Source organism: Hyperolius riggenbachi, chromosome 4, assembly GCF_040937935.1.
Source record: "Hyperolius riggenbachi isolate aHypRig1 chromosome 4, aHypRig1.pri, whole genome shotgun sequence".
Lineage (NCBI taxonomy): Eukaryota > Metazoa > Chordata > Amphibia > Anura > Hyperoliidae > Hyperolius > Hyperolius riggenbachi.
The window spans coordinates 493,838,229-493,859,178 of NC_090649.1; the positions used below are offsets into that span (position 1 = coordinate 493,838,229).

Here is a 20,950-nt window from a genome sequence, read left to right on the forward strand (position 1 = left end):
TACGGGAAATCTTTTTTTATAACCTGAGCGTTTTGCAGCTTTTGAGTTCCCAGCATTAAAGGAACAGATTGCATGGCTGCAAAACCTTTAGCTATTACTAGGCAAGCTAGTATAGGTAGCGGCACCCTCCGATCTCCCCGATCCAGCCGCTTAATACATTCCCCAGCCTGGATCCAACGATCGGGACAGCCACCCCGCACAGCTCCGGTCTCTCTATGGGGAGGATCATACATGTCATGCTCAAACCCGATCCTCCCCATAGTGAAGACCGGAGCTGTGCAGGGAGGCTGCATGATCGCTGGAGCCAGGCTGGGTAATGTATTAAGCGGCTGGATCGGAGGGTGCCGCTACCTATACTAGCTAGCCTAGTGATAGCTAAACGTTTTGCAGCCATGCAATCTGTTACAATAATCCTGGGGAACTCCTGAGGCGAGTGAGCGGTAAGCCTGACAGTGTCGGGGATACCACTAAGGAGGTTAAAAGAAAAATCATTTTAGGAGGATGATGGGTACAATTTATCTCCGTTTATTCACATCTCAGATTTCCTTTAATAGTGTCAGGTGACCATGAGAAGTGTGTACATTAACTTTACATTACATTAACTTTTATATAGAAGAAATTTACAATAACCGGAATCTCCAGTATTGTAGGAGTTCTATAAACAATATAATTGCTGTTCAAATTTGTAAATGTAACTCCACATCTAGAGAGACTGCTCAGATGTGGGGAAGGCTAGATCGGAGATCTTCAGTATTCTGGACATTAGAAATACATTTATATATTTAAGTATTTTAAATCAGAATACTTTCTTTAAAAGGTACAGCAATGAGGATCTGCTCAGTAGGATTCACGATCAGGTTATCCCAACAACCGACCATGTTTCATGGCCATGCAAGGTCCCATTTGTCAAGGTATTAAGACAATACTGTCTGCAGATCCTCATTGCAGTATATGGGGAGGTTCCAGAAACTGCTGCTGCATAAGAGGTGCCATCCTGAAGAGTTAACACTTTCTTTATAAAGGATTAGTGGCTTTTTCTACCCTCCCTTGCAAAAACAAAACAGAGAGATATCCCAAACTGACAGGGATTGGCCAGAGCTTTCTGGTTGCTTGAGAGTTAAAAATAGGCCTAGCTAACGGGGCTGTGGAGTCGGTACAAATCATCCAACTCCTCAGTTTATGAAAACTTTAACTCCGGGTACACAAAATTACTCTGACTCCTCGACTCGGACTCCTTAGTCTAATACTTACCAGGGCTGTGGATTTGGTACAAAAATCATCCGAATCAGTTTATAAAACTACCGACTCCGACTACCCAAAATTGCTCCAAATCCGACTCCACAGCCCTGGTAGCTAATACCGTTCTATACCCACAACTCTATATACATAACAATCTGTGTATTAAATGGAAAAATACAGTAACAAATTATATTAACCTTTGGGGAGCCATGGAACGACATGTGACATGATGAGATAGACATGTGTATGTACAGTGCCAAGCACACAAATACCTAGGCTGTGTTCCTTTTTTTCTTTCTCTGCCTGAAAGAGTTAAATATCAGGTATGTAAGTGACTCAGTCCTGACTCAGACAAGAAGTGACTACAGTGTGACCCTCACTGATAAGAAATTCCTCTTTATCTCTTTCTTGCTCTCAGAAGCCATTTTCTGCTAGGAAAGTGTTTAATAGTTGGAATTTCTTATCAGTGAGGGCCACACTGTAGTCACTTCCTGTCTGAGTCAGGACTGTCAGCCACTTATACAACTGATATTTAACTCTTTCAGGCAGAGAAAGAAAAAAAGGAACGCAACATAGTTATTTGTGTGCTAGACACTGTACATACACATGTCTAACACATTATGTCACATGGCACCTCAGGTATCCTTTAAGCACAGAAGAGCCCACACACAGCCTAAGGGCCCACTCGCATTCAAAATCACAGAACTGTAGTGCTTAGCATTACGGTTTTGCACAAGGGATTTTACAGCGATTAGCGTGGTAAAATCATTGTACACTTCTGTAATTCAAAGTGATCACAAAAATCGCTTTTATAAGTACTGTACCGCCATCACTCCAGAATCGCAGCAAAATGCTGCAGGTAACATGTTTTGCTATTGGTGCTAATCGTAGCAGTGAGATCACTGCCATAGGGTTAGAATAGCAATAGCGGCAATTAGCAGGAATCGCCGTAGTGTGTAGAAGTTTGGCTTCACCACTGTGAGCACTGGCAGCTATTTGTGCTGGTTAGTTGAGAATTCCGGTTAGTTGCGTTCCGGATAACCAGGGCTTTACTGTATGTGCTGCTGTACACAGATGGGCTGCTGTACACAGATGGGCTGCTGTACACAGATGGGCTGCTGTACACAGATGGGCTGCTGTACACAGATTTTCTGCAAGGCATTCTCCTTGCCCATCCTTAATAACAGGGAAGTATTAGAAAACTAAAAGGGAACTCTTCAGTCTCTGGGTGGAGCTAGCAGTTATGCTATGAAAGCACACACTGTACTGTAACTGTATACTTTTGGTTTGGGCATTGTGCTATAGTAGCAGATAAACTTCAGCAGCTTTTCTTATAGCGGACCTGAACTCAGAACTTCCCCTCTGCTCTAAAAGATAAGCAACAGCATAACCACCTTTAAAAAAAACTCTGTTACAGCTGATACAAATCCTGCAAAAATTCTGCAGTGTCCACTTCCTGCTTTCATGGAAGCAGACAGTGTGTTTACAAATCAGCTGCTCTGCCGAGGCAGTCAGCTGACACAGCTGAGAGATAAAGTTACACTTGTATTACATTTTACTGTATGTTGTTACAGTGCCTCTGTAATGATTACTCCCCAACACTCAAAAAAAAATCCCCAGGATGCAACAGGATGAGAGCACCTATACTCCACTTAGAGTATATGGGTCAGACGCTCTCATCTGACATTGGCTACAGAGAATGCCTCCCCCCTCCAGGGCCTGGGAATGGCGAGAGTTACCTGTAGAAGTCATGCATTGGGTAGCTGGTGTAACTTGAGATCTTGTATAGACACTGGCCTCTAGTCACTGCTTTTTCTATGGCATCTTGATTGTTCATTATTTTGTTATCTGAAAGAATTGTGGGAAATATAAATGAATTGAAATTGATCTGCAAACCACATTCAGTCATTGTAGGTTCACAAGAATGTAATTCTTTTTGTAAGGACGACAGAATGCAGCCGCATTTCAGGACAAGGTGTTAAAGGGCCACTGTCACAAAAAATTGTACAACACAAATAAGAAGTACATTTCTCCCAGAGTAAAATGAGATATTAATTACTTTTCTTCTATGTCGCGCTCACTTACAGTAGTTAGTAGAAATCTGACATGTTTTGGACTAGCCCATTTCCTCGTGGGGAATTTTCAGGGTTTTCCCTATTTTCAAATCACTTAGTAAACAGCAAATGCTCATTCCAACTGCCAGAATAATGTGCAAGCAGACTGGGGGAGGGGGGCAGTCTGCATCCTTCTATAGATTCTTTCCTGTGAGTGTTTTTGAAAAGAATAAATAAAATACTGAGAATCCCCCATAAAGAGATGGATTTTAAAAAACTGTCAGTTCTGTCAGATTTCTACTAACTACTGTAAAACATTTTTGGCGATCGTGGTCCTTTAAAGGGAACCAGAGACGCCGACCATAGAAAAAGAAAAAAGATTTCATACATACCTGGGGCTTCCTCCAGCCCCATAAGCCTGGATCGCTCCCACGCCGCCATCCTCCGCTGCCTGGATCGGCGGTACCGGGTCCCGTCACTTCCGGCGGACGCGGCCAATTGTCCGCATGCACAGGGGTTCCCTCCATACCCGTACGCATGCGGCTGCGCAGTACGGAGCCGCACGTGTAAGCGTATGTTGGGAGCCTCTGTGATGCGGACAATTGGCGGCGTGCTGCCGCCGACTGGCCGAAACTACGGGACCCGGAACTGGCTGATACAGGAAGCGGAGGACAGCGGCGTGGGAGCGATCCCTGCGTATGGGGCTGGAGGAAGCCCCAGGTATGTATAACTTCTTTTTGCTGACGTCTCTGGTTCCCTTTAAGTGCATTTCATTTCAAGGGATGGTCAATGGAATGCAAATAACTCGGCGTTAATGCAGGATTATGCAAATTTGTGCAGCTTGAAAAGGGACCAATCAAATGAAGCCAGGGTGGTTTTTGATTGGTCTTTTTTTAAGCTGCACAATTTGCATAGAACATTAGCCTAATCCTGTATTTGCGTCTCAGTGGCCATCCGCCTGGGAACAGTGGTGCCAGTCACATCCATACTGCAGGCGAGCAAAGGATATAGGCCAGTGATGGCTAACCTTGGCACTCCAGCTGTGACAAAACTACAAATCCCATCATGCCTCTGCCTCCCAGAGTTATGCTTGGAGCTGTCAGAGTACTGCAATGCCTCATGGGACTTGTAGTTCTACCACAGCTGGAGTGCCAAGGTTAGCCAACACTGCTATAGAGTAAACAGAGAGCCCGCATTCTATAACTAATGAAACAGAAAAGAAGAGTCTGCGTTCTCCAGGATACATGAACACAGCAAGGCCAACTATACCAAGAATTAAACAAAGGTCAATTCTCAAAAGCAATTGTACAGATTAGTGTCAATTACACAAGCATCATCTCTGAAACGGACCTTTTCAAATTGAAAACATTGTGTTCAGCTGTGCGCCTATCCACACAGGCTTACAAACCCATCATTTACTGTGGAAGAGTTGTCTTCACATACTGCATGTATGGCAGTATATCTACACCCCCAGAGGCTTCATCTAAACTCCCAGAGGGTGTAGATAATCGTCTGTGACTTCCTATGTGCCAAGCTCCGATTGGTGATCAAAGTTCCTGGTGCTTGGCTGGTCATTGCATAACCCAGCTGCAGGGATCATTCATAGCAATGTTAGTAAATAAAGCAACGTTTCATTTACTGTATTCTCATCCTCTCTGGGATCTTAGCTAAAGAGACCCCCGTTAGCCTGTTGTGGGGGCATCTTGTGGATTTTCTGCACCTGCCATTTATCTTTAAAGTGAACCAGAGGTGAGTGTGATATGGAGGCTGCCATATTAATACCAGTTGCCTGGCAGCCCTGCTGATCTATTTGGCTGCAGTAGTGTCTGAATGACACCAGAAACAAGCATGCGGCTAAGAATGTCAGAAACACCTGATCTGCTGCATGCTTGTTCAGGGGCTATGGCTAATAGTATTAGAGGCAGAGGATCGGCAGGACAGCCAGGCAACTGGGATTGTTTAAAAGGAAATAAACATGGCAGCCTCCATATCACTCACCTCGGGTTCACTTTAAGCCCATTAACCCCTTGTCACCCTGTCAGTTGACCCCTCTCCTCCCACTTTAACTTTATTTTTCAGCCCACAATTTTCTACCATTTCTCCATCTACACTACTTATGCATATCTATTTCTCCCTTGTCCTATTATCCCTCTAACGTTACCTGCCTTTATTATAGTTACAGGTAGCTAACAGGACAAAGATGGTGAGGAGGCTACACAACACAGGAGAGGTGTGTGCCATTCTGCGGAACCGCTGCAGCGAAGAGGAGGAATCAGGCGCTGAATGGCCACTAATCCAGGAGTCACTGACAGAGATGCAACTCAAGTTCCGAGTCTAATGGACCACCGGCTCACCAGCCTAGAGGGGCGGAGCAGGCGAGGGGCACCAGCCTAGAGGGGCGGAGCAGGCGAGGGGCACCAGCCCAGAGGGGCGGAGCAGGCGAGTGGCACCAGCCCAGAGGGGCGAAGCAGGCGAGGCTCACCAGCCTAGAGGGGCGGAGCAGGCGAGGCTCACCAGCCTAGAGGGGCGGAGTAGGCGAGGAGCACCAGCCTAGAGGGGCGGAGCAGGCGAGGGGCACCAGCCTAGAGGGGCGGAGCAGGCGAGGGGCACCAGCCTAGAGGGGCGGAGCAGGCGAGGGGCACCAGCCTAGAGGGGAGGAGCAGGCGAGGGGCACCAGCCTAGAGGGGAGGAGCAGGCGAGGCTCACCAGCCTAGAGGGGCGGAGCAGGCGAGGCTCACCAGCCTAGAGGGGCGGAGCAGGCGAGGCTCACCAGCCTAGAGGGGCGGAGCAGGCGAGGCTCACTAGCCTAGAGGGGCGGAGCAGGCTAGGGGCACCAGCCTAGAGGGGCGGAGCAGGCTAGGGGCACCAGCCTAGAGGGGCGGAGCAGGCGAGGGGCACCAGCCTAGAGGGGCGGAGCAGGCGAGGGGCACCAGCCTAGAGGTGGCGGAGCAGGCGAGGCTCACCAGCCTAGAGGGGCGGAGCAGGCGAGGCTCACCAGCCTAGAGGGGCGGAGCAGGCGAGGCTCACCAGCCTAGAGGGGCGGAGCAGGCGAGGCTCACCAGCCTAGAGGGGCGGAGCAGGCGAGGGGCACCAGCCTAGAGGGGCGGAGCAGGCGAGGGGCACCAGCCTAGAGGGGCGGAGCAGGCGAGGGGCACCAGCCTAGAGGGGCGGAGCAGGCGAGGCTCACCAGCCTAGAGGGGCGGAGCAGGCAAGGCTACCAGCCTAGAGGGGCGGAGCAGGCGAGGCTCACCAGCCTAGAGGGGCGGAGCAGGCGAGGGGTACTGTTCCTGCTATACGCAGTGACAGTTACTCAGCGGGTGAAGGGCCAATACCCCAACCCAGTAGTCAGACGGCCAACAGGCGAAGCAGAGCATGCCAATCAAGGGTACCACAGGACTCATTTCATCCCCAGTGTCACCTGCAACCATGGAGGACCCTTAAGGCACCTTTACAGCCAGAAGTGGCGATTCAGTGGCTACCGATAATATGATGCCACTTCATTATTTCACCGACCAAACTAACATGTATGCAGAACAATTCACAGCAGCCAATCCAACCTCATTTGCATCAATGTGGAGCTTTTAGAAAGAGCAAAAAACAGAAGAAAACTGGCACCGCTGTAGTGGCAAAAGATCAGTATCGAAAAAGTGAAACCTTTTGCACAAAGTTGCATGAAACATGAATGCACATACCAGGGTGAGTGAGGAGGTGCTGTAGGTATCGGGTGCCGGGTACAGGATCCTCACTCACCCTGGTATGTGCACTCATGTTTCATGCAACTTTGTGCAAAAGGTTTCACTTTTTCGATACTGATCTTTTGCCACTACAGCGGTGCCAGTTTTCTTCTGTTTTTTGCTCTTTCTAAAAGCTCCACATAAATTTACCACCTCTATGAACTTGAGCAGGCGGACATAGGGCCCATAAGAGGAGGGGCATATCATCCTACTAGTGCATGTTCTACAGCTGAACTGTATCCATACTGCAGTGACAACCCACCACTATCTTCTGCATTTGCCTCAAGATGGAACCCCACAAACCCCTGTGAAATAAGTGTGTTTTTAAGGCCTTACATTCAGCTTGGGGCTTATCAAAAAACCACAGCTAGACAAGACAAAACACTCATTTTGTGCTTTTCTCCTGGTAGACTCAAAGCGCCAGAGCTGCAGCCACTAGGATGTGCTCTATAGGCAGTAGTAGTGTTAGGGAGTCTTGCCCAAGGTCTCCTTACTGAATAGGTGCAGCTTACTGAGCAGGGACAGCCGAGATTCAAACCCGGGCCCCCTGTATCAGAGGCAGAGCCCTTAACCAGTACACTATGCTAAGGCTTTACTGGTGCCTCTATAATATGCCCATGTATTCAGCTGTACTGACAAGAATGCCATATTCAACAATAATGTAGACATGCGAGGACCCAGCCTACAGAGTCTGACCTCTGGCATAGCTGACAACCACCCTCTGGAGTCTGACCTCTGGCATGGCTGACAACCACCCCCTGGAGTCTGACCTCTGGCATGGCTGGCAACCACCCCCTGGATTCTGACCTCTGGCCTGGCTGACAACCGCCCCCTGGATTCTGACCTCTGGCCTGGCTGACAACCACCCCCTGGATTCTGACCTCTGGCCTGGCTGACAACCACCCCCTGGATTCTGACCTCTGGCCTGGCTGACAACCACCCCCTGGATTCTGGCCTGGCTGACAACCACCCTCTGGAATCTGACCTCTGGTCTGGCTGACCACCACCCCCTGGATTCTGACCTCTGGCATAGCTGACAACCACCCCCTGGATTCTGACCTCTGGCATAGCTGACAACCACCCCCTGGATTCTGACCTCTGGCCTGGCTGACAACCACCCCCTGGATTCTGACCTCTGGCCTGGCTGACAACCACCCCCTGGATTCTGACCTCTGGCCTGGCTGACAACCACCACCTGGATTCTGACCTCTGGCCTGGCTGGCAACCACCCCCTGGATTCTGGCCTGGCTGGCAACCACCCTCTGGAATCTGACCTCTGGTCTGGCTGACCACCACCCCCTGGATTCTGACCTCTGGCATAGCTGACAACCACCCCCTGGATTCTGACCTCTGGCATAGCTGACAACCACCCCCTGGATTCTGACCTCTGGCATAGCTGACAACCACCCTCTGGAATCTGACCTCTGGCCTGGCTGACAACCACCTCCTGGATTCTGACCTCTGGCATAGCTGACAACCACCCTCTCAATTCTGGTTTGGATAAAAGCACTGCCGTTTCTGACTTCTTCAGCGGTAGGTACCAATGTATTTGTGTTCAAGGTTAAGAGCCCTTGCTATACTTGTTCAGCCTTTTGGTTAAAGCTCAGTGAATAGGGTTAGACACCCACCATGACCAGGCCTTAGTCTAACAAAGTGCCTCCTATAAAAAATACATAGTATAAGTCCTCAGTATGCTTTGCTAAGAAAGAATGGCTCTGTAATTGTTAAAAAGAAAAAAAAAAAAAGTTGGCTTTGAAAAAGCTGTGTGCTGAAAAAGCGGATTACGTATATGGTGTGTCATTTTAAAGAGGATCTGTAACGTCAAAACGTCCCCTGGGGGGTACTCACCTCGGGTGGGGGAAGCCTCCGGATCCTAATGAGGCTTCCCACGCCGTCCTCTGTCCCACGGGGGTCTCGCTGCAGCCCTCCGTGAAAGATGACGTCAATATTTACCTTCCCGGCTCCTGCGCAGGCGCTCTGATGGCTGTCGGCTCCGAACTACACGGAAATACCCGATCGCCGTCGGGTCTGCTCTACTGCGCAGGCACAAGTTTCCGGCGCCTGCGCAGTAGAGCGGACCCGACTGAGATCGGGTATTTCCGTCTATTTCCGTGCCGAAAGCAGCCACAGCGCCCCCGCTGGAGCCAGCAAAGGTAAATATTGAAATTACAGTCGGGCCTGTCGCCGGCTGTTCGGAGGGCTGCAGCGAGACCCCCGTGGGACAGAGGACGGCGTGGGAAGCCTCATTAGGATCCGGAGGCTTTCCCCACCCGAGGTGAGTACCCCCCAGGGGATCTTTTTTGAGGTTACAGAGTCTCTTTAACCGAGACTAGCAAGAAAATAGAATTTGAGTCGGTTTAGGGCCGAGGACGATGTCATGTGAATTCAGGGCTTGTAATTACTGATCAAGTACAATGAGAAAGCAAAAAAAACACAAAATGGAAAAAATACATTTTTATTTCCAAATAAAATATTGTCACTATACATTATATTAGGAACAATTTCAGTGTTATAACCAGGACAAATGGACAAAAAATGTGTGACTTATTTACAGTAGCAGTTTATTTTAAAACTATAGTGGTTGAAAATGGGAAAAAAGTGGATTTTTTTTCTTATTTTTCCCTTTAAAATGCACTGAAAATAAAATTACTAAAAATAATACATATAAAATCTACAAAAAGCCTCATTTGTGGAAAAACAATGTACAGATGATTTAGTTTTCTACAGTAATGTATGGATTCTGAGAAATGTAGTCTGACATATTTATTGTTCCTACAAGGTCACACTTGTATTGCCTGCCAGCTGAACCTAACACACAGAGACAGCAAACAGAATTCAGAACCAAACACGACTGGCCATGAAAAGGTACAGTATATACTTGAGTAGAAGTCTAGATATTTAGGTCTGATTCACGCCATAAAAGTATAGAGACCGACTTATACACGAGTCACAGGCGACACTGAGCACACTGAGTAATATGTGTAATAGAGACATTCCCATGTGCAGCAATGTACCCTGTGATAAGTGATACTTTGAGGAAAGGAAACGCCAAGAACACACAGGTGTGAAAGTCCTGGAAACAACAATTAACAAGGAAAGGGGCAGAGGGGGAAATACTGGGCTGCATGAAAGGGAGAGAATAATTGCCGCATTTGGGGGCCTGGAGGAGGTATTGGCTGCACTTAAGGGACTGGAGGGGTTGATAGCTGCAATACTGTAAGCAGTGCAGTCATTACCCCACCTGAGCCCCAATTGCACCCATTAACTTTCCTGGATAGACTTATACTGGAGTCAATAAAAAATTCCAGCTTAAGAGGGCTGAATAATTGAAGTCGGCTTATACACGAGGTAAACTTGTAATAGAGTAGATACGGTATTCAGGTGACCACTTAGAATTTGCTCACGGTTTATCACGTAATGACTGCCATTTGAGTTTGCCTTCTATCTGGGTTCAGTTGGGCTTCAAACACAGAATCATTTGCCCAACAAAGCAAGAGGAGAACTATGGAGACTGGCATCTCTCTCTGAGATCACCCCACCCCTTTAATGCCAGTTTACCCGCTGCCATGCTCGACTTCTGGCTTCAATGGTAGAGAATCTGCAACCAGCATGCAGCTAATAGAGTGAGAACACCTGATCTGCATACTGCCTCTGAGTCAATGATTCACACAGTATTCAAGCACAACTGAAGAGAGAGGTATATGGAGGCTGCCATACTTGTTTTCTGTTAAACAATACCAGTTCCCTGGCTGTCCTGCTGATCTATTTTGCTGCAGTAGTGTCTGAATCACACCAGAAACAATCATGCAGCTAGTCTTGTCAGATCTGACAATAATGTCAGAAACACCTGATCTGCTGCATGCTTGTTCAGGGTCTATGGCTAAAAGTATTAGAGGCAGAGGATCAGCAGGGCTGCCAGGCAACTGGTATTGCTTAAAAGGAAATAAATATGGCAGCCTCCATAGCCTTCAGCTGTCTTTTAGATCAGCGTGGAGCATCGTCAGCAGTGCTTTCCATTGGCTGTATTTTACATTCACATTGGATATCTGAAATGCTCCCATTGCGCAGACATCTACAATGCTCTGATGGTAAGTACCCTGCTCACGTGAAAAGGGGCGGGTACCATGAGAAGAGATGGAACCAGTGATTGAATGAGCTCACCAGACTCCTCCTACGGGCGGAGCACAAACATCCTTTTAAACAAAGCTACGTAAGTAGCCCACGGCAGTTTATGGGCAAGTAAGTGGTGTCAATACCTTTCATAGTAACGTTAACACCAGATGCAAGAAACAGCCCTCCAAATCGGTTGTTGAATATCTGATTGCCTTCCAGAGTCGCTGTCGCATGGTTTGTTATTTCAATACCTTCAAGAAGCAAAAGAATATTTCATGTTAGTTACACGTAAATGCTCGCATTCACATCAGATCTACATCTGCTCAACAATCGTTCATTATTCAACGTTCTGCTCGCTCCCATCCACAGGAGGGTGCAAGAGAGCGCAAAAATGGGAAATAAAAAGCAAAGATCCGGAAAATGGATCCCAGCATCTGGTTAATCAGACATGGAGTCCAGGTAAAGGGATCCACTTCAGCGTGATCATTCCTAGAATTAGGTCACATGACAAACCTGCGGCAAATCCATCAAATATTCGGTTTTTCCTTAGCACGGGGTGACTGTTGGTGCTGATGAGCACTCCGGCTTGAGCGTTCCTGAAGATGTCGTTCTCCTCAAGTAACCCTGTGATAAGAGAAGTTTGTTATAGAATGAGAAATGTATGAATTCTGGCTGGACAGGTCCTCTTCCCACTATTCATGCCACATTTCTATTTACAGGACTTCTGAACAGGCTTCATAGAGCTGCTTTACCACGAGCCGGATGCAGAGGGGAGATTTATACAGAGATGGTAGAAAATGTTACAGATAATTTACTATCAGCTATTCGCCGGTGCCCAAATTTCCTTGCACCTCTGTCGCTTATGTGCGTTGAAGACCACTTTAAAGCACACCTGAGATGGGGAAGAAGTTCTGTTATACTTACCTGGGGCTGCTTCCAGACCCCCACAGCCTTGCAGGTCCCCTTGGTTTCCTTCTGGAACGTTGCCATTAGCAGGCTCAGGCCGCGTGCCCTGACTGGTCCAGTCGGCAATCTTTCAAAGGGGACCAAAGGAACCAGGAGGAAACTGAGGGAACTGTAAGGCTACAGGGGGGGGGGGGGGATTAGCTGGAGGAAGCCCCAGGGTGAATAAACAGTGTAGTATTTCTGCTGCTCACTGGGCACTTCCTATCCATCCATTAACATGGAAGAATATGGCCACATGGCTCCGTTCACACTAAGGATTGGCTGCCAGGTCCTGTACGGCACGGTACTTCTGGAGGGAAACAGGAAATGTATAGTGGCGGAAGTTTGGGTGCTGCCATAGGTGGCAGGCACAGTTAAAGTGGCAGGAACAGTTAAGGTTAGCCACTGGAGGTGGGTGGTTAAAGCGGATCTGAGATGAAAAACTAACTATAACAAGTAACTTGTCTATGTATCTTATCTAAAGTTTAGATAGTTTACACAGCAAATCTAGCTGTAAACAGCTTCAACAGTATAGGATTATTTCTTCCTGTGATACAATGAGGATGTTCTGCTTGTGATAATTACACACAGGCAAGCTGATCTGCATCTCCTGCTCTCAGCCAGTGAAATATTGGTATTTAATACCGACAATTTACCAACTGCTTTAACAGTAGAATATCGGTAAATCAGCTTTCTGGGTGGCCTTTTTTGATGTATGCCTTGTGTACCTCCCTCTGATGTTCAGAATGGCCAGACTGTGGCTACAATTTCCCCTGCAGTAAGCTATCCTCCTCTGTGCCTGCCAACCGTCTCTCACCACCATACCCCACCCTAAGCACCTACCTCCCTGTGGTGGGTGTGGCTGATCCCGCCCTAAGCACCTACCTCCCTGTGGTGGGTGTGGCTGATCCCGCCCTAAGCACCTACCTCCCTGTGGTGGGTGTGGCTGATCCCACCCTAAGCACCTACCTCCCTGTGGTGGGTGTGGCTGACCCCACCCTAAGCGCCTACATCCTCTGTGGTGGGTGTGCAGCTGTTCAGTGGTTGGATGGCGTACAGGGTAAGGGCTCTGCCTCTGACTTAGACCTGTGTTCAAATCTCAGCTCTTCCTGTTCAGTAAGCTAGCACCTATTCAGTAAGGAGTTCTTTGGGCAAGACTCCCTAACACTGCTGCTGCCTACTGAGTGCGCTCTATTGGCTGCCTCACAAGCGCTTTGAGTCTGACAGGAGAAATGCGCTATACAAATAAAGAAAGGAATTATATAACTGCAATTACACAACTGCTGATTCACTGACCTTTCGGCAACACTCCACTTAGTTACATATGACCCAGACTACAATTCTAATCCCTTGCCACCTAATAGCTGACAAAGCTTAATAAATCTAGGCCAGCTCTGCAGAACATTCTCCAATTACCGCCAGCACAGACAGCCTTAATAAGACCAGCCTATTGTCACCACAATGCCGAGAATTAAACCTGAACTGAGGCATGCTGAACGTGTTATCTAGATTTCTTATGGAACACCAGCTGTCTCTCTGTCATGCGGGCTTCAGCTATTTCTGAGCCCCTCTTGTGACCAGCATACAGCCAGCTGATCTGAGCGGAGTCTAAACACCAGATCGGCACATGCTTTCCAGGCCAGAAATCACCACACAATATAGGCTCAGCATGACGGCCGCGTTACGTAGCGAGAGATCCAGCAATGACCCCCTCTTCCCATGACCAGTACTGAGGGAAACACTTACCTCTGCCGCCATTGAATATACAGATTCCTCCGTCTCTCCCGTCATGGATTTTGTTTCGCCTTAACGTTGGATTGCTGTCCGTTTTTATCCAAACACCAGCCATTGCATTGTCAAAAATCTCATTGTCCTCGATGAAGCCGAGGCCTGTGGGGGAGAGTATAGTGAGGATACATTCTAGAGAAGATCATCAACTTTCACCTCACTAGCAGGGAAAAAGTAACTCATGTCATTGGAGGGAAAATATACCTGCTACAGACAAAAATAAAGTTCCTTCTGCTTCACAGAAACGTGGATTTTTGCGAAGCAGCTCAACTAGGTACATGCCGTGTGCCGTGCGGTGCATGGTATCGGCAGTATTGGTAATTCGGGTGCCAGCAATAGCCAGTCCACTAATTAAATAACACCAACCCTTCCCGAGTTGTTCTGACTTGGGGTGGGAATAGTATTTAAAGCTGTCAGGTATTTCGGCGGCAGCAGCAGCAGGGTGAGCAGGCATTCGGCTTGTCCCGCGTGCCAGCTCACCGGCATGTTTGTATTATGTACACACATTTCACACTTTATCTGAACTGCTGAAGGTCTCACTCCTTCACAGCTCCAATGAAGGTTTACACTAGTAATATAGTCAGTATGTTACATGCAGAATGACCGGACATAACCTCCTCCTCCTTCTGGTGGTAGCTCCTGCCTAAAAGCACACCTGATCTGAGGCAAAGCTCCCCAAGGTAAGCACAGAGGTGTGCTCCTGCTGGACCCGCCCCCACCTCTGTGCATTGTCTCATTTCCTCTTCCTGTCTTCACAGTCTTTGTAATCACTCCTTACAAGGTTGAGGTTTAGCTAAGGTGGTGTTTTCAGACAGGAAGTTTTCTGCAATGTTCCCTCCTACCACCCTATAAACATTCCATCCTCTCCCCACCAAGGGGGCTGAATAGGGTGGGGAAGAGGGGGGAATGGGAGGGGATAGGAGGGATCACAGCAAATCTGTTGCCTCCTGTCAGAAAACTTGACCTTAGCTGAAAGTCAAATAAGAGTGATCACAAGGACTGGGGGAGGAGAACAGACAAGGCATAAAGGTATGTGAATGAACAATCCTCTGTCGGGTCAGGGGGTGGGGCATACTTAAGCACAACTGACTGTCAGCCGTTCATGAATAAAATATCACAAGTATTTAGTGAAGCCCAATGAGAAGAGATTACTGATAGTCCGAGCTGGATATTCTCTGCTCTCAGGAGGCATTGCACAGAGTCTTTCCTAAGCTTTCTATTCCAGTGTTGGGGCCCCTTATTCCGCAAGGGCTTGTCTAATATGTTCGCACAGCTCTCATCCATGTACATTTATTTCAGAGTCTCGTTCGGAAGCCTTTCATACTGGTGGTTTGAGAGTGCGTACGTTTTTTTTTTTTTTTTTTAAATGGGTCAGACTTAAATGCAATGTTATGCTGTGTTGATGCAATTCGTATGCGGAGGTAAAGGGGTTCTGTGGAGGGTTGTAAAAACAAAAAACTGACACTTACCTGGGGCTTCTATCAGCCCCCTAAAGCTGTCATGCCCTGTGCCGGGTTATTAAGATTCTCCGTTCCCCGCCTAATTATTCGCCTAGACAAATACTGTTCATGTCTCTGGGAGCTTGCTGCATCTACGCTGCGCAGGGATGGGAGCACGCACGCGGCCACGCAGCCGCAATAGTATTAGATGATTAACTTCATGGGGACCGCCGGTGGGGAACAGAGGATCTGAGGAGGACGGCGCAGGACACGACAGCTGCAGGGGGCCGATAGAAGTTCCAGGTAAGTGTCAGTTTTTTGTTTTTACAACCCTACAAGAACCCCTTTTTAAAGAGACACTGACGCGAAAAAAAATATATGATATAATGAATTGGTTGTGTACTATGAATAATTACTAGAAGATTAGCAGCAAAGAAAATATTCTCATACTTTTATTTTCAGGTATATAGTGTTTTTTCTAACATTGCATCATTCTATAATATGTGCAGATTACACAACACTCAGCATTCAAAATGATTCTTTCAGAGCAGTCTGTGAAGTAATGACCTCTCCTCTAGCAGAGAAAAAGTAAATAGTCCAGGAACAGTTGAGATAATAAGTCAGATAACAGCCCTCTCCAGACTAACTTAGTCGGAGAGCTTAATGGCTTGTTTGCATACAGATAACAACTGGAGTTTCTCAACTCTTCCTGTACTGGAAACAATTACACTGATGTATCTGATCTTAATGTTTTATTTCTTAGCTGTGCTACACATACAAATCATAATATCTTTTTTTTTTCGCTTCACTGTCTTTAAGTATTTTGTACCATTTGCTGTGGATAGGCATGCACTCATTTATGCCATTTGTGGTCCTTTATTCTATATAATTAATTTATATCGGTTAGATCATTTCATCAAACCTAACATACTCTGTTCAGTTTTCAAAGCATTCAACCAGATTTTTCCAACACATCCGATCAGATCTTTATCGTAAAAACACAGAAAAGCTATTTTTTTTCTTAAAGCGGTTTAACACCCAGCATTACAACTTTGCTTTAAAAGATTGCTTACAGCTTACAAACTATTATGCCAGATTTTTTTTTAAGCAGAAATTCACTCGATGGGTTAAACATGACATTTTAGTGTTGGATTTAACTAGGAATCCGGATCCGTTCTTATCTGTAGTTACAAATGTATCTTTATTTGGAATACAAATAGACCTTTGAAAAGCCTGCCAGGGAAGCCCTCTTTGTTCTCTCAGAGCAGTGTTTGTTTGTTACATTGTAGATAGATACATTTGTAACTAAACAAGCAAGCACGGAGGAGGATTTCTAGCTAAATGCAGCACTAAAATGTCATGTTTAATCCATTCAGTGAATTTCTGCTTAAAGAGTAACTGTCAGGCTGCATTCTCCTGTGTTAAACAGTTTAGAAGGAAGCCATAAAGGCATTATTGAAGATAAAAATCTCTTTTACCTTTGATGTGTTCTTATCAGAAAAGCTGTTAGACCTAAGAGGACGCAAGCCCCATACTATACTGCAAAGCATTCTGGGGCCCTCCCCTCGGCTGCTAATGAGACGTTTCAGCAGCTTGTAACTCAGTCCAGCGCGTAGCACTGATAAATCTCCGGGGCAGAGTACACTGCAGGAGTCAGCTATTGTTCCTAGCCACATGGCTCATTAATATTCACTGCACACTGTGTTGTTCAAGTAGGAGCTTATCTGTGATCAGGAAGCAGGCAGGACATGACGACACATTTGACAGAAAAACATGGAGCCTGCCATGAGCTGTCAGGAGCATCTATCTCTGCATATACTATATATACAAATTCTGTGAAGTACAAACGTGGACAGTGAAATGCATATGTAATGTAAGTACAGCCAATCTTTAGCTACTGATATATGTGTTTATTTTCTCTGAGACCTTATACCTAACAGCTCCTCTTTAAAAAAAAATCTGGCATAATAGTTTATAAGCTGTAAGCGATCTTTTAAAGCAAAGTTTAAATGCTGGGTGCTAGACCACTTTAACCAGTTCACCTTATCACAACTAAATGATCTATACCTCGTTTTTTTCGCCACCAATGAGGCTTTCTGTGGGTAGTACATTTTGCTAAAAAAATTTTTTTATTCTAAATGCATTTTAATGTGAGAAATCCAAAAATAATGGAAAAAAATAATTATTTCTCAGTTTTAGCCATTATGGTTTTAAAATTAAACGTTCTCCCGTGGATAAAACCGTCAAATTTTATTAGCCCAGTTGTCCAGATTATTAAACCGTTTAAATTATGTCCCTATCACAATGTATGGCAACAATATGTTATTCTGAAATATAGGTGTTATTTTTCTGTTTTGGGTTTGCTTTTTTTAGTCGGGTCTAGAATTACAAGCTCCTATGTAGTAAATTAAAAGTAATTTTCCCTCAAAATATAGATTAAAAAAAAGCTGTCACCCTAAGGCAACTGTTTATGTATTTTTTTTTTAAGCTGATTTTTTTTTTTACAAGTAGGGGGGGGGGGGGGGCTCTGGAAGTGTAAGTTATTAATTGTATTAATATTGTGTATAAGTGTATGTGTATGTATGTGCCTGTATGTGTAATATACTTTTGGCCACAAGGTGGCGCTAGTGAACACTCTCCCGTTATAGGAAGTGTTCACTTTTTTTTTTCATTTTGTTATACTGCGACGGCTTCCTGTTTTCTGAATGGACGCGCCCGCTGTTTGCGGTTACATCCATTAATTCCAGGAATTGCGATTGGGTAGAGGACCGCTCGGTCCTCTTCCCCAATCACTTAACACGGAATCCTGATGGAAACGCGCAACGTATTAAAACGTCATGTTGCCGTTAACAGGCTCTAACATGACGTTTTAATACCATACAGTTAATTTACCTCCTCTGTAGTTAATTTACCTCCTCTGTAGTTAATTTACCTCCTCTGTAGTTAATTTCACATGCAGCTAATTAACAGCCTGTCTAACTCTGGAGTTATTTTAAGGATTGGAGAGTTAATTTAAAGACAGAAGAGTTAACTTTAGGCTTGCCTGAGGTAAAATGTTTCCTGAATACTACATGCCTTATCACCATGGTAACAACTCTAGAAGAGTTATTAAAGACAGGAGATAAATTTAGTGAATTGAGGCTAAAGTCATTAACTGGTTAAGTGAAAAAAAAAATTTTTCAATTTTTAATTCAATCTTTTTTTTAATCAAAGATAAAAATCCATCATTTGATTGTTTAATACAGACAGATATTTTCACACATAAAATGTAGATAACGTACCAGAATTATACACAAGTATTCCACCATTCTGGCCTCCCCAGATTTTGTTCCGTCTTATCTTAGGATTGCTTCCAGTTCTAGAAAATGCACATAAATAAGATGTCTTATTAGGATGTAAGGGTCTGTTTTATATCTGATGGACAGGCATGCAAAAAAAAAAAAAAAACCCCACTCAGATCAAGTACAGCATAACTACACATACATACTGTACATAACTGCTAATGATCATATCAGGCAATACATCTAAAATCTATCTTACCTGTAACTTTAAAAAGTTACAGGAGGGAAGCCGGGTCCAGGGGTTCTTCATGTCACCTTTGACCCCAGCGCAGCGGCCATGCTCTCCTCCGTGTATGAGGAACTTTGGCGTACTGCACCGGCCTACTCGTGCATGCGCAGTTTAGTCGCCCTTGTACACGGAGGGGAGTGCGTCCACGAGAACATATCCAACAAGATCTTGTCAGACATGCTTGGAGGGATCCTGCACCACAGCGGTGGGCTCCAGGATGGAATGGGAAGCCTCTGGCCCACCCAAAGCTTTCATCTATGTGGGTACATGTCTAATTTTTTTTCTTATTCTAAGTTACAGGTTCTCTTTAAATTGAGGTACATTATCCCTTCCAAGGACATCTTTGTACGGAAGTGGAACCAATTCCTTCATTCAAATAACATATTAGGGTTTTTGTAGTGGTGTGGACATTCTACATATCTGGCCAGCACAACTACCCCGGTGAGCCACTGACTCTGGTCATTTCTATGGCAACAAAAGTGACAACAAGAAGTTCAGAAACAGAAGGAGCTGCTTACCGTATCTGCACTCCGGAATACATGTGATTATAGATGTCATTGTCTTCTAGTACTCCGTGTCCATTGTCATAGAAGTACACACCCACCTAAGACACAAAAAAAATTGTTTTTACAGTATTATAGAAGAGGAAAGCTTTTTATTAGATTGTTGTTTCTTTCTACAGAAAACAAAACCAAACATGCTTTTACCGACATTTTATATATTACAATTTATCACAGTTGGTAGAGGGGGAAAGAGGGGGGCACAAGACACAGGGGAACAGAGGTAACACAGGGGAGCAGAGGTGACAGAGGGGGACACGGAAAGCACAGAGGAGGTACAGGGGGACAGAGGTGACACGGGTAGGGGCTGGAGGAGCCTTTGGCAGATGTGGAACAGAGCAAAACAGAGGTGACACAGAGGGGGGACAGAGGGGGTACAGGGGGACAGAAGTGACACAGAGGGGGTACAGGGGGACAGAAGTGACACAGAGGGGGTACAGAAGTGACACAGAGGGGGTACAGGGGGACAGAAGTGACACAGAGGGGGTACAGGGGGACAGAAACGACACAGAAGGGGTACAGGGGGACAGAAACGACACAGAGGGGGTACAGGAGGACAGAAACGACACAGAGGGGGTACAGGGGGACAGAAACGACACAGAGGGGGTACAGGGGGACAGAGGTGACAGAGGGGGTACAGGGGGACAGAGGTGACACAGAGGGGGTACAGGGGGACAGAGGTGACACAGAGGGGGTACAGGGGGACAGAGGTGACACAGAGGGGGTACAGGGGGACAGAGGTGACACAGAGGGGGTACAGGGGGACAGAGGTGACACAGAGGGGGTACAGGGGGACAGAGGTGACACAGAGGGGGTACAGGGGGACAGAGGTGACACAGAGGGGGTACAGGGGGACAGAGGTGACACAGAGGGGGTACAGAGGGGGTACAGAGGGGGTACAGAGGGGGTACAGAGGGGGTACAGAGGGGGTACAGAGGGGGTACAGAGGGGGTACAGGGGGACAGAGGGGGTACAGAGGTGGTACAGGGGTACAGAGGTGGTACAGGGGTACAGAGGTGGTACAGGGGGACAGAGGTGGTACAGGGGGACAGAGGTGGTACAGGGGGACAGAGGTGGTACAGGGGGACAGAGGTGGTACAGGGGGACAGAGGTGACAGAGGGGGTACAGGTGACACAGGAGGGCAGGTGACAGAGGGGGGACAGGTGACACAGAGGGGGTACAGGGGACAGGGGGTACAGGGGGACAGAGGTGACAGGGGGTTACAGGGGGACAGAGGTGACACAGAGGGGGTACAGAGGTGACATAGGGGGCATAGGGGGTACAGGGGTGACAGAGATGACAGAGAGGGTACAGGGGTACAAATGTGACACAGGTGACAGAGGGGGTACAGAGATGACACAGAGGGGGTACAGGGGGGACAGAGATGGCAGTCTTCCAACTTAAGAACGGATTCAGGTTAAGAACTAACCATCAGTCGGTGTCTTGTTTGTTAAGCAGGGACTACCTACATCCTCATACGGGTGATAAAGGTCACAGGACAGAGAGC

At 46.6% G+C, this 20,950-nt stretch overlaps 1 protein-coding gene across 2 annotated transcripts in view; it reads right to left on the reverse strand.

Annotated features, from left to right (window-relative positions):
• The window catches only part of FBXO11 (F-box protein 11), a 166,622-nt gene that overhangs the window by 3,568 nt on the left and 142,104 nt on the right, over positions 1-20,950 (reverse strand). For both annotated transcript variants that reach the window (XM_068233055.1, XM_068233054.1), the window contains exons 16-21: positions 19,401-19,486; positions 18,594-18,670; positions 13,832-13,975; positions 11,654-11,764; positions 11,284-11,391; positions 2,979-3,087 (exon numbers count right to left, since the gene is read on the reverse strand). In XM_068233055.1, coding sequence (XP_068089156.1) covers positions 2,979-3,087; positions 11,284-11,391; positions 11,654-11,764; positions 13,832-13,975; positions 18,594-18,670; positions 19,401-19,486 — 635 coding nt within the window. The remainder of the gene's footprint in view (positions 1-2,978; positions 3,088-11,283; positions 11,392-11,653; positions 11,765-13,831; positions 13,976-18,593; positions 18,671-19,400; positions 19,487-20,950) is intronic.